Raw genomic sequence first — 15205 nt, 5'->3', positions numbered from 1 at the left:
AGCTGAATGGGGGGGAGGGAGATCAAGTAACATGGTCTTTCAACCATTTGGCCCATTAAACTAATATTTAGGGGGTCTAGAACTACGGAAATGTTATTGGGAATACAAAAGAGAAGGCGAATTTAGGAGCTTATTTTGAGGTGAAAATGTCAAAGCCATTTTGACACACTGGACCCCAGGTTTTCCAGATGGCAGTGCTGCCGGGTTCCTGTGTCGAAATGGGCAGAGCTGTGGATCAGAGGGGCGTCGGCTGTGGGGGAGAATCAAGGTCAGGCCGTCGGTGTCCAAGAGCCCGACCCAGGAAGTGTCCCGATGCTGGCGGCCAGCCTGGACCCGCACCCCAGACCCTTCCCTTCTGGGGCCCTACCAGGAATTGTCCAGGCCCCGGGGACAGAGGGGACCTTCCTGTTCTGACTCGGAGGGAAGAAGGCCTCCTATTGTCCCAGTTGAGGAAGGCACCGAGGGCCGAGGGTGAGTCACAGGGAGTCGGGGAACCGCATGGCAGGGGGCCCGGAGGGTGCTGGCTGGTGAGCCCTCTCCAGCCCTCTCCTATATAAGCCCCCGAGCCCATACCTCGGCCTCCTCGCTCGGCCTCGGCCTCCTCAGTCTCCGGAGCTCAGAGTGCAACCGCAGCTGCAGCCATGAAGTGCCTCCTGCTTGCCCTGGGCGTGGCCCTCGTGTGTGGCACCCAGGCCACCAGCATCCCCCAGACCATGGAGGACCTGGACCTCCAGAAGGTTTGCAGATGGCTGGGGTGGGCGGTGAGCCGCGGGGTGGGCGGTGAGCCGCAGGGCGGGCAGGGAAGCTGGGCCTCAGAAATTTGAAGGCACACAAATGGAATCGGGATGTTTGGGAACCCTTGGCCTTGCTCTCTATCTTCAGGGGGCTTGTCACCTGGTTTCCCAGGATCCAGGTAGTCCTAGGTGGCTCAGGATTTGGACTTGAAATCCACCTGGGTTAACACAACAGGGTTATTTCCAGTGCGGGAAGCTCTGCAGCCCAGCGTCTGGCAGAGGGTCAGCCAGTGCTCAGTGACTCCTATCCTGTTAGACTCGGCCTGGCTGGGACAGGATGGGACGGAGACCCCACTGTGGGGCTGGGATCCCCTTCTTGTCCCCCGGAGTGCAGCTCGGGGTCCCCCCTCAGGTGGCAGGGACATGGCACTCCATGGCCATGGCAGCCAGCGACCTCCCCTCCTGGACTCCAAGAGCGCCCCTCTGAGAGTATACTTCAAGGAGCTGAGGCCCACCCCTGAGGACAACCTGGAGATCATCCTGTGAGAAGGGTGGGTGTGCCCCCTGGGCTGCGGGCCGGCCAGGGCCTGGCTCCAGGATGGGCGGGCTCCCAATGGGACCTGGCTGCGCTGTGGGTGGGCACGGTGCCCCAGGCATGAGGCTCAGGGATCGGAAGTTTCTGGTCCCCTAGGCACCCCTGCCAGGGCTCTGGACCAACAGGCCAACCACACAGAGCAGCTCCGGGTCAGCATGGGGAGAGGCCTGCGTGGAGGCCAGCTGGTCAGCTGCAGGCTGGGGCCCTCAGGGCCTGGGCCGTTCCTGCCACGAGCCCTGTCTGTCCCCAGAGTGGGTGACCGGAGGGTCAAAGAATTCTAAGGGTGAGCCATGATGACATCCTTGGAAATGCTGTAACCAAGCCCCACATGGACTGGGTCAGTTTTGAGCTGTCACGAGCCCTCAGCCACCGGCCAGCTCACCTGCCTGTGGTGAGCTTCCTGGCTGGCCCCACCTGCCCCATTGTCAACCTGCCTGAGTCGCCTGCTCAGGGCCACGAGGGACGCTCAGCTTCAGGCCAGCGCCTCGTGTCCTTGCTACCGGCCAGCCCAGGGCCAGGCTGGGCTGACTGTCCGTGTGTCCTGTGACACCTCCTGGACCCCAGCTCCTGCCCCCACAGGGGTTCATGAGTGACCCTCACCACTGTTGGGCTTTTCAAGGCCAACCAGGCCTGCGTTGAGAGGAACATCGTGGCCCAGAAGACTGAGGACCCAGCTGTGTTCACGGTCGACTGTAAGTGTCCCCACCCTGTGCCCACAGGGCCATCTGGCGCCTACCCTCGGGCGGCCCTGGGCAGGGCTGTGACCCCTCCTGATGCTGGGCCCTCTCTGAGCTGCTCTGAGTCGCTCAACGTCCTACAGCAGAAAGAGCCAGGCCGGAGTCTGTGGCCTCGTCGTGTGCACCAGGCCCTGTTTCTCCCACCCTTGCAGCTGCACGGGCACTCTCGGGGGTGACGAGGCCTGGGGACCCCCACTCCATCCAGGGCTTACCCCCCTGCCTGGCTCCCACACTCCCTGCTCGGCGTAGGAAGAGAGCAGGGCAGCCTCTTGTTTACTGCGACATCCGTACTGTCCACGCAGGTGTGGGTTAGTGCAGGTTCCAAGGACAGGCACCTGGCAATGTCCCTGCTCAGGGCCCGGCGGCCTGTGGCTCCTTAAAAGTATCCAAATAAACCAGGCCTGTGGGCAAACGCGCTGTGGATTTGCCTCTCAAACCTGGAACCTGCTTCTGGAATGTTTCAGGCCTCACCCACCTTGCCCCAGTCCTTCTGTACCCCACCAGCACTGCCCCCTGGTCCTGGCGGCCTCCTGTCCACCCTCAGCCTCATCTGGGACAGGCCCCTAGGCCTACCTCCTGACTCCACCTCTCACATCCGGGGCCCCTCTCCCACCTCAGCAGGGCCTCCCCCTCTTGTCTTGTCACATCCTCTTCCTCTGAGAGTGGTGAGTGTGGCGGGTACAGTTTCATCCCCGGAACCGGCCCTGCCACGTCTGTGCCCAGCAACCCAGGGCAGCCGCTTAACCCAGCCCCCGCGCCTCCCATTCCTCACCTGGGCGCAGGCTCCCCTGCAGGACCACCGGTCCACCTGAGAAGGTGGCGGGAGTCTCTGAAGAGGTAGGGGGACCTGCTTGTCCGCCCTGCCATCATCCTGCTCCAAACCCAGCCAGGCCTGTGGGCCCCGGAAGATAGGGGGTCTCCACCCGTCCCCCTTGGTTCCCCACCTCTGAAGAACGAGTCATCGCTACCCCACCTCTCGGATAATTCTCCATTTCTTCCTTCCACTCTTGGATGTCCACGTACAACCCCCGACTCCAGTGGGCCCCCATCCTGGACTAGCCTGTGATGCTCCTGGGACCTGGGCACCTGTCCTCTGGAGGGCGTCCTCTGGGACTTAGTGCCTGAGTGTGGACAAATGACCGAATGAATTAATGCTACGTCCAGGACACGAGGGAGTGGAGTTTGGCCAACCAGGCAGTAAATCTGAGCAGGCTTCGTTGGAGGGCCGGCCGACACGTCAGAGGGACTGTTTACCCCCAGAGCCCTAGTGCGGGAGGGGCTGGTCTCGCCGGGCAGTGCCGCTCAGGGACACCCCCTGGGGTCCATAACACTTCTTGTGGGGTTGCCAGTCCTGGGCTGTCAGCGGAACCGTGGGAATGAACCTCGGGGAAGGAGAGGCCCCGGAGGAGGGGGCGTCCTCACAGTGTCTGGGAGGGTGCTCCACGCGGGCGGCCTGCTGTCGGGATGGAGGTCGGGGGGGGACAGTGCTCAGACGAGACTCCAGGTCTCTGTTTCGGCCTCTTTTCCAGATCAGGGGGAGAGAACGGTTTCCGTCCTGGACACAGACTACACCCACTACGTGTTCTTCTGCTTGGGGGCCCCCCTGCCCAGCGCTGAGCACAGCACCATGTGCCAGTACCTGGGTACGTAGCCGAGTCAGCGCGGGGGTGTCTGGGGGGGCCACTCCTCCACCAAGATGTGGCCCTTGGTCGTCTTTGAATATCGAGCATGTACGGCACCCCCGGTCCCAGGCGGGAGGAAGCGGGGGCTGCCTTGCTGGCCTCTGCGGGTCACATTAGCGAAGTGGAGGTGGGACCGGTGGTGTTCCCATGTGGGTGACTTTGGGACGAGGGGCAGGGGCTGGTGTCGATGTCCCGGACAGGCTGAGAGGTTTACAGAGACGAAGGGTTTGTCGGGGGTGGAGAAGCCACACTTACCAGTGGGTAGAACAGGTTATATTGATCCAACGATCTTATAGAAGGAGATTTTCAATGACTTCAAGAAAATTCAGATGTGAAAGCAACTTTAAAGGGTGATATTTTGACAGCAGTAAACATCTTGGTGATGCTGCTGTTGTTCTCGGGGCATCCCAGGGTCCGAGCTGACCGCAGCATTGGGCTGCGGAGGGCTCCTCGTCCATAAATCAGCCAGCCTGAATGGTGGAGAAGACCCCACAGCCCAGGGGCTGGGCCTTTTCCTCCCATGACCAGGCGACCCCCAGCGCTGCCCTGGGAGAAGGAGGGGGGACTGGACCCAGAGGGGAGGCAGGGACCTTGGGGGCAGGTGGACTGAGCCCTGGAGACCACCCTGGGAAGCTGGGCTGGACCAAGCTCTACCGACCTCAGCACATCGGCTCATCCTCCCACACTCGCCTGTCAGGGCCCCTCAGTCCCCCTGAGGTCTCGTCAAACCCCACAGCCCAGGGACTGACCTCCTCACCCCCACAGCCAGGACCCTGAAGGTCGACGAGGAGGTCGTGGAGAAATTCAACAGAGCCCTCAAGTCTCTGCCTGAGCACATCCAGATCATCCCGGACCAGACCCAGGGGCAAGGTGAGCTCTGGCCCACGGAGGCCCCTCAGTTTGAGGAGAAGCAGCAGCTGTCCCGGCTCTGAGTCCCCACCACTGGTTCTGTAGGAACCAGGACAGCATCTTTCTCCCACAGCAGCCCCCCATTCCCCCCAGACCCCCCAGGAGGCAGGTGGGTGGGCAGGAGGGGGTGCAGAGTCCCTGAGGTGGGGTCCTCCCCCAACCGCACCCTGGGCCAGGGGCTGCCGTGTCTGACCTGCGTCCCTTCCCCGCGGCTCTCCCTCCTCCCGCAGAGCGCTGCCGCGTCTAGGTGTGCTCCTGCCCGTCCGCCTCCTGGGGTAACGTACCGGCCGGGCCCCACGTCCCGGGCACATGCAGGGGGTCTCAGTGGGGCCAGACTCCCCTCCATTAGCCTGGGTGCCCCTGAGAGAATGGCTGGAACCAGGGTCTCTCCTGGCCATTTCAGAAGCCAGGCTGGCCGCGTGCCCGCTCTCCAATGGCCTTTCCGGGACATCGTCTCCTGTGTCCTGGCCACACTCACGCTGACGGCCCCACCGCTCTTTCTGGGTGGGGAGGTGGGCGAAGGTAGAGGGCTGGGAAGGACAGCATGGGGTGACAGCCACTCAGCCTGAGGGGGGTGAGGCAGGGGCTCCCTCTTCCAAGGAGGGGTCATCCCGCACACCCAGTTGGGGAGGGGCTGGCGAGGGTCTGGCAGGTTCCCCAGGAATCCCAGGGGAGCCCCCCTCATCCATTTCAGGGCCCAGGAGCGTCGGCCCCTCTGCAGAGAAGACGTTACCCCTCCCCCTGTCAGAGGAGTCAGGAGGGACTGAGACCAAGGTGGACGTCACTCCCCCTGGAACCTGTACACGTCGCGTCCCAGCCTCGATCTCCTGCCCTGAGCCACTCCTCTTTCAGCAGTAAAGAAATAAACCTGAGCTCTCTCTCTGCCTGAGTCCTTCCTGGGCGACATGGGCGGGATGGAGCCGAGAGGTCAGCTCAGGGGATGAAGAGTGAGTCTGGGAAAGGTGCTGTCTGAGCTCCAGACCAACCCTGAGCTCAGAGTGGGGAGACAATCTGTTTATCCATTACTGTTGATCTCGTCTCTGTCATCTCAGGGCTACAGAAACCCTATTTGCTGGTAAGGCAGTACACCTGAAAATCATAGTTTTTCATTGACATTTCTTGAAAAAGAACTGTCTCAGGAGTCTTCTTGGCACCTCCTGCCCTGCTGCCCTCCCTGGAGGTGGGGATGTTGGAGCTCCAGGGCGGGGAGGGGGACCCGCCTGCCCTGTGGATGGACAGGTCCACAGAGACCAGCATGGAAGAGGAGGGTGAACCTGCCCCTGCCTGTCAGAGCTCAGGACCCGCACCAGGGGAGCCGCTGCCCAGCTGACTGGCGCTCCCAAGAGAGAACTGGGAACAGGCAAATGTTCATCGTGTTTCACCTTCCTGAGCCCCTGCGTGAGTGTTGAACACGTTCTCTTCCAGTCCATCCTCACGCAGCCCCACGCACACAGAGGGAGAGCAGCCTAGCGTCATGTACCCCAGGTCCACACGGCCGTCAGAGGCACAGCTGAGCGTGTATCCCGCTTGTACCAGCTCCATGTCCCTGCTCTAACCTGACACCAAACGCCCTCCAAGGGAACACACCCAGGTCCAGCTCCAGGGACGAAAATGATGGGCAGAGAGCAGGACAGGGTTGGGCCACGGGGGGTGAGAAGGAAGTGAGCTCATTTCCGCAAGCACGGAGTCGGTGTTCCAGACCCGTTAGTGGTCATCCTGGCCACGTGCTGGCGAGGCGGTCAGTGCTGTGGTCAAGACCACAGGCCGCAGGCCAGCCTGCCCAGTGCTCTGCTGTCACCTGCTTGTGGGGTGTCCCGGGGCAAGCTCCATCTCCTTGCATCTCTTTCTTATCTGTAAAACGGAGATCGCAGAAGGAATGAACTCAGGGAGATGTCGGTGAGGCTGGAAGGAGAAAAATGGCTGTCCTGCCCTCTGAGCAGCGTCGGCCCATGGGAAGTACTCAGTGACCGCCAGCCGCCGGCACACGTCCTCCACCACCCCTGCCCTAGCACCATCACCATGACCATGACCATCATCATCATCTTCACTGACCTCGAGTCTCCCAGACTCCAGGGCCAGCCCCGGGAGGTGTGGTGACAGCCACCCTTCCTACCGGGGCCCTCCCGCCACACCACTGTTACTTGAAAGCAAGCAAAGGCAACTCTGGCAGAGTTTAATCGTCAGGAGGTTTCCTAAAAGGCCACAGCCTGTTGGACTTCAATCCAGGCAAGGTGGTATAGACTCATCTCTCCCTCCTAAGCACAATTAGAAACCCTGAAAACAACACACACTCCAGCAGAGAGAGAACTATGAAGGTGGTAAAGGAAGGTGAACTGGTTCAAACCCGGGACCAGAGGAACAGCACAGCGTTGCCCTATGCCCCCCATTCAAGAGAATAAGGTGACCCAGGCCTGGGTATCCTGACCCCTGCCCAGTGGCAGAAGGAGCCCAGGGTGTATCATTCCCAGCCTGGATCAAGTGGAGGGGACGATACCAGGTGAGCCCAATGCCCAGGGCAGAGGGAGATCAACAGGGGCCCCTCCAACAGTAATCAGCCAAAGGGCACACTTCCCTTTCCTTACGAAGCCCCATGAGGAAACACGGGGCTGTCCGGCCTGGAGAAACTCCTCCCACCCCTCAGGCAGCACCAACAGGGACAGTGGGAGCCCCAGCAGGCAGAAAAACAGCACCACGCAGGCTCTGGATATTAGACGGTCACTGGAATCAGTCCACAAAAGTAGGCCAGGCCCTGCTGACCCCAACCAGGGAGACGGCCCACTACAACCAGAGGTTCCAACAGCACCAAGTCCCCTGACGTAACAGGCAAAACGACCAGGAAACAACCCCAAATCACCTGTCGTGCCCAGAACCAGGAAAATCAAGACTTTAATGAGAAAAGACAATCAACTGACTCAACAAGATGAGTCAAATGTTGGAATTATCTGACAAGGGTTTTAAAGCAGCCTTCATAAAAATGCTTCAACAGGTAATTACAAACACACTGGAAACAAATGAAAACAGCAAGTCTCAGCAAAGAAGTAAAAGCCAAATCGAAATTACAGAACTGAAAAATATAACAACGGAAGTTAAAAGTTCGCTGGATGGGCTCAGTAGCAGAGTGGAGACGACAGATTCAAAGACGTAGGTAGGTTGAAAGTAAAAGGATGGAAAAAGATACACCACGCAAACGTTAATAAAAAGAAAGCAGCAGTGGTTATTTTAACATCCAAAGAAGTAGGCCTCAGAGCAAAGAAAACGACTACGAAAGGAGACAGCACCTATGACAAACGGGCCAGCCCACCAGGACCACATAACAATCCTAAGTGTGTACACCACAGACATCAGAGCTTCAGAGCACACGAAGCAAAGACTGACAGGACTGAAAGGAGAGATGACAGATTTGCCATTGGAGTTGGGACTTGAACACCCCTCTGAGCAACTGACAGATGAGATAGAACACTAGACATAAGGTTGGCAAGAAGATGTGGCCAGCACAATCGGCCAACAGGATTTAATTAGCTTGTATAGAAGACCCCACCCCATGACATTGGAACACACATTTTTTCCCAGTGCCCAAGGAACAGTCACCAAGATAGCCCATATCCCAGATCCCGCAGGCTCAGGCTCAGTCCTAAAAGACTGCCCCCTGCCCCATTTCAGACGCCAGTCATGAGTCCAGGTTGTCACCTGTGCTTCTGACCAGTCGGCTATAGATTAGAGGTCCCAATGACTCCCTCTTTGCTGTGCTAGAGTGGATCACAGAACTCAGAGAAACATTTTCTTACTAGATTACCGGTCTCTTATAAAGGGTGTAACTAAGGAACAGACACATGGAAGAGATGCGTAAGGCAGGGTATGTGGGAACGGGTTGGGAGCTTCCATGGCCTCTGCAGGGGCACCATTCTCCCCAAATCTGCACGTGTTCACCCACTCGGAAGCTGTCCAAGTCCAACCTTTTCAGGTTTTTATGGAGGCTTCGTTACACAGGCACAACTGATTACATCACTGGCCATTGGGGATTGATTCAATCTCCCACCCCTCTCCCCTCCTCAGAGGTCTGCGTGGGACTGAAAATTCCACCCCTCTATTGGTGGTTGGTTCCCCTGGCAACCAGCCCCATCCTTAGGTGCTTTCCACATCACCTCATTACCATAAACTCAGGTGTGATTGAAAAGGGGCTTGTTAGGAATATCAAGACACCTTTATCCCTCTTATCACTTAGGAAATTCCAAGGGTTTTAGGAGCTATGAGCCAGGAATGGGAAGAAGCCCAAATGCATATTCCTATTATAAATCACAATATCACACTTTCTCTTTTACAGCTTTCTCGTTTCATGAGTCTGCCTGTTAAATTGCCAGCTGATCTTTGCTTACCCAACTAGGACCACCCTCTCGGTGCTCTGGGTTTTCCCTATTGATCTCCTACACAGCCTGCTACTTTCAGCGACAATCTTAAAAACAAGACCAGAAAAAAGAAAATGAATTGTTTCCAACCGAGGTAGCAGTGTCCCAGAACAAGGCCAAAAGTGTTTATAGGGATACAATGTCATCCAGAACCCAACAAGGCAAATTCACTTTGTCTGGCATCCAATCAGAATTACCAGGCAGGCAAAGAACCAAGAAAACGCAGCCGGCAAGGAGGACAAAGACCAACCAATCGAAGACCAGAACCAACAGAGAGGTTAGAATTCCCAAACGTTTGTTACAACTATATTCCCTATACACAAAGAGCGAAGTGGAGGAGCGGAAAAGATGCAAAAGACCCAAACCCAGATTTTAGAGATGGAAACTACAATGTCTGAGATGAAGAAAACCAACAACACTGGGTGGGATTGACAGCAGACTAGACAACACAAAAGAAAGTATTAGTGAGCTTAGAGACACAGGAATAAATCGGGTCAAGATGAAGTGCAGAGGGGAGAAAGACTGAAAGAAGACAGAGCAACGGGGAGCTGGGGGACAACTTCCGGTGGACAAATACATGTGTCATTGGATCCCCAAGGGACAGGGAGGACACAAAAATTACCTGGAGAGATAATGGCCCCAAATTTTCAAAACCTGATGAAAACTGTAAATGCACAGATTAAAGCAGCTCAGCTGATATCAACACAGAAACATGAAGAAAACGACGCCAGGGCTCAACTTAATCACACTGCTTAAAACCGGCGATGGAGAAAAGAAAAGATAAGGATGACAGCCTTTTTAAGAGGGATTTTTGTTGGAAACTTGCGCTTTATACGCTTATTAGGTTAAGGAAAGTCCCTTCCGTTTCTATGTTGCTAAGAGGTTTCATTTTGTTTTGTTTTGAACCAGGAACTACTGTTACACTTTAACACACGTGTGATCTGCATTGATCTAGGTGATCAAATAGATTTTCTGCTTTAACCTATTGAGGCTGTGAATTGCATCATGGTATTTTATAAGGTCATATGATCCCTGCATTGCTGGAAAAAAACAGTTAGCCACAACGGATTGTCTGTATCCACCGATTTGATTTCTTCTGTTTTGTCCAGGACGTTTTGCGTTTATTTCTGGGGTAAGCCTCCTTGTACCTACCATCCTGTCTTGCTACAGTACAGAGGTGAAAATGATCTCAGAGGATGGGGTGGGGGATATACTCCCCCACTTTCTGTTCTCTGGAAGCGTTTGCGTAACGTTGGAGTCAAAGTGTATTCAAACATACCCACAGCCATCAGAGTGCAGCAGAACACACCTGTTAGACCAGCTGGGCTCTGCTTTCTGGGTGGGGATAGTTTCCATCACTGATAGAATAGTCTTAATAATTATAAAGTTATCCATACTTTCTAACCCTCATTTTTTTCTAGAAACTTGTTTTCAATCCACATTAAAAAATTTGTTAGCATGATGTTTTCACAGTGATCTCTTGTCTTTTTCATCTCTGCTGTCTCCCTGGTGTGTCCTTTTTCATTCCGTTGTTTTGCGTGGCCTTTCGCCTTGTCCTCCATCAAGCTCGGCGAGGTTCGCCCAGGACCGAGGGGGGTCCATGTTGTTGAGTCTGGGGGCTCCTGACACCCAGCATCCACCTAGGGCTCTCAGAATATGCTTCACTGATTTCGGAGCACCCAGGCCCCTTCTCCAGCTGGGGCTCACTCCCTTCCTCCAGGGGTAGCTATGTCTCATCCAATGGCCGGCCCCCCTGACTCCTCCTTGTACCTCTGGAGGAGTTTCTGCCATTCCACCAACAGCTCTGTGGGTGCCGTGGGTCCTGGGCATGAATGTGTCCCGAGCGCCTCCGAGCGGGACACACTTCGGGCAGCAGCCCCCTGGGCCACCGAAGCCTGGGTGACAGAAGCTTCCGGAGCCTGCAGACGGCTCTGGTGCCTCATCTCCCTGCTTTCAGACCGTGTTTCCAAAGTGTTTGAAAGAAAAGCTTATATGGACGCCAGTATGGCGACCTGTGCCTCTTCAGGCTCCCCTGTCTTCACCTGCGCTGTTTGCGGGGGAGGCCCGCTGTCCGCAGGCCTGGCTGGTGCCGTGCGCTCTTGTCTCACTTCACAGCCCACCTTCACGAAGACAGAGCACTGAGCTGCGTGACAGAGGAGCTTTTCTACGTCCTGTGATAAGCCCACAGCTGAACAGAACCCAAAGCAACGCGCATTTGTCATTGGCCCTCACTAGTCGACCACCTTTGTCTCCAGCGCCCTCCACGCCCAGTGGCACCAGACACAGCGGGAGCAGGACTGACCCTCGTGCTCTGTGACGCACTCTGTGGTCAGGGGACATGCTTATGCCAGGACAGGAGACAGCAACAAAGAAAGGAAGAAAGTGGGTAGGGGCCAGGGAAACAGGGAGAGTGACGTTCTATGTGGAGTAGCTGAGACTTGGATGGTGGGAGGCATGAACCATGAAGGTATCTGCTGGAAGAACGTTCTAGATAAAGGTAGCAGGCTGGGCCGTGCTGGCTTTTTGCAGAAGAGCAGGGCAGCTCAGGTGGCCCCAGCAGAGGAAACGAGAGAGTGAGACCCTGCAGGGACTCAACAATCCACCTCCTGGGAAGGATGCTCCTGGCAGAAGTGAGAAGAAGGGTAGCCTCGAGGACGAAAGGATGGGAAGTGTGCTGGAGTGGGGGGTTTGCAGGGGCAACGTGACATTTTTTAAAACCGTGGTAGAATATATGTAACATAGCATTCACCGTCTTGGCCACTTTTAAGTGCACAGCTCAGTGACATTCAGCACATTCACAATGTTGTGTAGCCATCCCTGCCATCCATCTCCAGGACTCTCGCATCTTCGAAAACTGAAGCTCTGTCCCCATTAAACACTCACCCCCTCCCCTCCCGCAGCCCCTGTCTCTATGGGTTTGGCTCCTCAAGGGCCCTCAGGTAAGTGCAATCCTACGGGATTGTCCTTCTGTGTTGGGCTCATTTCACTGAGCATAATGTGTTTAAAGCTCATCCATGTTGCAGCAAGTGTCAGAATTTCCCTCCTTTTTAGGGCTGAATAGTGTTCCACACCACGTTTTGTTTATCCATTCATCCGTCCATGGACATGTGGGTTGTTTCCACCTTTTGGCTGTTGTAAGTAACGCTGCTGTGAACACGAGCGTACAGATATCTCGTCAAGACCCTGCTGTCCGTTCTTTGGGGTCTCTGCCCAGAGTGGGATTGCTGGGTCAAACGGTCATGGTGTTTACTTTTTGAGGACCCGCTGTCCTGTCTTCCACAGCAGCAGTGACTTGGCCTGCAAGAGGCCATCTATCTGGTGGCACACGTGGACAGTAGTTGTCATATTACATTTTATTTGCTATGACAGTGATGTTAGTAATGACAGTAAGTGCAAACACGTCGAGAGCCTCCTCTGCGCCTGGTGTTCCGCAGGCATGGGGTGGGGTGGGGGTGGGGAGGAGTCTGTCGAGGACCTGTGCAGGACGGAGGACCCGCCAGGAAAGGTGTGCCTTCCAGATGAAAGGTAACTCACCACTGTGCGTGCTTGGGGGCACCTGGTGCTGGCCACCACGGTCCTGACCAGCAAAACTCAGACTAGCACTCATAAACACACTGCTCCCCAGTGTCGTTGAGGCCCGGCTGCAAGGCGTCCTGAGGGGACAGGGCTGGGTATCCAAGCGGCATTGCATTCTCAGCTATATAAAAGCCCATTGACCCTGCCCAGCCCCAGGATTTCATTCTAGAAAAGCAATGTCCTGCTTCTGCAATTACAGGCCTGACCCCTCACCTTGTTCTAAAGTACGAGGGGTCCTGGTGGGCAGGGAGGGCCGAGTGCTGGTCGGTCCCAGGTCTCCTCCCAGGTCCCACTCCCCGGGGCAGCGAGTTCTTCCTCCCGCTGCCTGACACCAATGCCCGAGGCCAGCGGTTGCTTTTTTTGTGTTTCAGTGGTATTCTGTGGAACCTCATTCCTGGAAGTTATGAACAGGTGTGCCCTGGAAGCAAGCCTTGCAGTCACCATTTGCAGGAGTGCATGAGAACCTCTGAGAATGCCCGCAGGAAGGATGCCCCCATGGTTGGTGGCATCGGCATTTCCCAAGCTTACCGGAAAACAGGACATCTGCTGGCTGACCTCCTCTGCTCTGCCAGACCCTGTCCTGAAAGCTAGGCAGTATTTGAGAGATGGCCTCTTGAATCTAGCACCTGGGCCACCGTGGACGCCTGTCTAAGCTGCCCAGCTAGTGTCCTGGGACTACCCATGATGAGGGGCTTCTACGGAAGCATATCCTCTCCCAGCCCTGAGGCCAGAAGTCCACAGTTAGGGTGTCGCAGGGCCACGATCCCTCCAAGGGCTCTGGGGAGGATTCTTGCCTCTTCTAGCTCCAGTGGTGCCCACGATCCTTGGCATCCCTTGTCTTGTAGAAGCATCACTCCAGTCTCTGCCTCTGTCGTCACACAGCCTTCTCCCTGGGCCCCCTCTGTGCCCCTGTTTTCTCTTATAAGGACACTAGATATTAGACTACCCCCCACCCCCATTCCAGTCTGCCTCGTCTGAACTAATTACATCTGTAAAGACCCTGTTTCCAAATAAAGTCACATTCTGGTTCTGGGTGGACATGAGTTTTTGGGTGACACCATTCAGACCAGCATGCTGCCTTTTGCTTGTGATAAAACATGAAAACTGGAAACACTGAACTTAGAGGACCGTTGCAAGAATTAAAGCAGAAAAGGGACCCGGAAGGGACGTTGTGGACAGCACGTGCTCGAGAAACACAGAGGCTGGGAGTCTGTTTCATTCGATCATTTCAGATCCAACGGTGGGCGGCAAACAGCATCGTTCCCTCGCCCACCCTGCCCCATGTTGCTTCAACTTCCCACAGAGTTTCGGCAGACACAGGGTCTGCGGTCCACGTCTCAAGGTTCCGGGACACAGAGCTGCCCTGAGCTGGAGTGGGGCCCATGCTGACCAGCACCTGCCCCAGTGAGAAGCAGAGCCCGTGGGCCTCGGTCACCACACAGCTGCCACAGGAGGAGCAGCCCGAGTGGGCCGACTGGCGTGGCCTGGGGCCACCTGAGCCGCCCTTTCTCTCACCCTACACCCCTACAACAGGGAGTTGGGGGGCAGCCTGGGATCTGCAGTCTGCCTGGCGGGTGGGCTCTTTCCTGGTGCAGTGACAAACATCCTCTAGGGAAAAGACACCAGAACTCGCCTAGGAGACTCCTCAGCCTCCGTCTGAGACGCTGATGGTAGCACGTGGAAAGGACCTACACACCTGGGGGAGGGTGGACAGGGGCCGACCCTCCAAGGCCCCTCTCCACTCGGGGGGGCTGGACGCCTTGGAGGCAGCTGTCCCCTCTCCTTGCTCCCGCCCCCCTCCCCAGTGCCCACGCCTCCCCAGAGATGAGCCAGTTAGCCTCTTGGACAGTCGAGCAATGGCCTCTGCAGCCCCTTCGCGCGGGGCCCAGGGCATGCACATGCCCCCACGGGTGTTGTTTGTCATTGTAGAACGAGCAAGACATGCTCTTCTGTGAATTTTGCATCCCCTCCAAACTCAACAGGGACACGCTCGGCGCCAGCACCCCTGCAGTCCCCAGTTGTTGATGGTGGCTTGCTGCAATGTCGAGCGGCACAGGAGAGCTGCGGAAGATTTACAAGTCCAGATTCGGTAGAGTGAAGACTCTGATACTGCAGACTCTCCATCACACTTGCCCACGTGGAACACGCCCACGCTGCCCCCGTCACGCACCCCTCAAAGGTGAGGTCCCTTTCCCACCTGGACCACCCGTCCTCTGGGTGACCCTGGTGATCACTGTGACTGTCACCGTTGTCCTATTGTCTTTCTTATTAGTCTTACTGAGCAGCAAACGCTCACACAATGCTCACCACAGGCCGGGCCCACCCTTGGAGCTCTGTCTGAACCCCACTTCACCCTTGCCCCCTCCCTCGGTGGGTAGGGGCCACAAAGGCGAACCCATCTGCTCAAGGCCATGGTCCCAGGCTTTGGAGGAGCCAATGCCTGAGGCGGGAGAGTGACACAGAAACAGGATGAAGACCAGGAACAGACCACAGCCTTTCAAGGAGGCCTTACCCAGCCGGGAGGGGTGGGCGACACCTGGAGCTGGTGGGAGCCCGCAGGAAGGGCAGC

The 15205-nt window shown here is 56.5% G+C and overlaps 1 protein-coding gene across 1 annotated transcript; it reads left to right on the top strand.

Annotated features, from left to right (window-relative positions):
• Positions 1-641: 641 nt before the first annotated feature.
• LOC131393632 (beta-lactoglobulin-2-like) lies at positions 642-6754 on the top strand. Its single transcript, XM_058524696.1, is given in 10 exon segments — positions 642-737; positions 1147-1189; positions 1192-1289; positions 1949-2021; positions 3596-3709; positions 4514-4618; positions 4703-4766; positions 4888-4932; positions 5061-5179; positions 6615-6754. Coding segments are annotated over 10 exon segments (897 nt in total).
• Positions 6755-15205: the final 8451 nt, after the last annotated feature.

This window comes from Diceros bicornis, chromosome 28, assembly GCF_020826845.1.
Source record: "Diceros bicornis minor isolate mBicDic1 chromosome 28, mDicBic1.mat.cur, whole genome shotgun sequence".
NCBI classification, from domain to species: domain Eukaryota; kingdom Metazoa; phylum Chordata; class Mammalia; order Perissodactyla; family Rhinocerotidae; genus Diceros; species Diceros bicornis.
The sequence above is the reverse complement of the archived record's forward strand: the minus strand, read 5'-3'. Positions and strand labels throughout refer to the sequence as shown.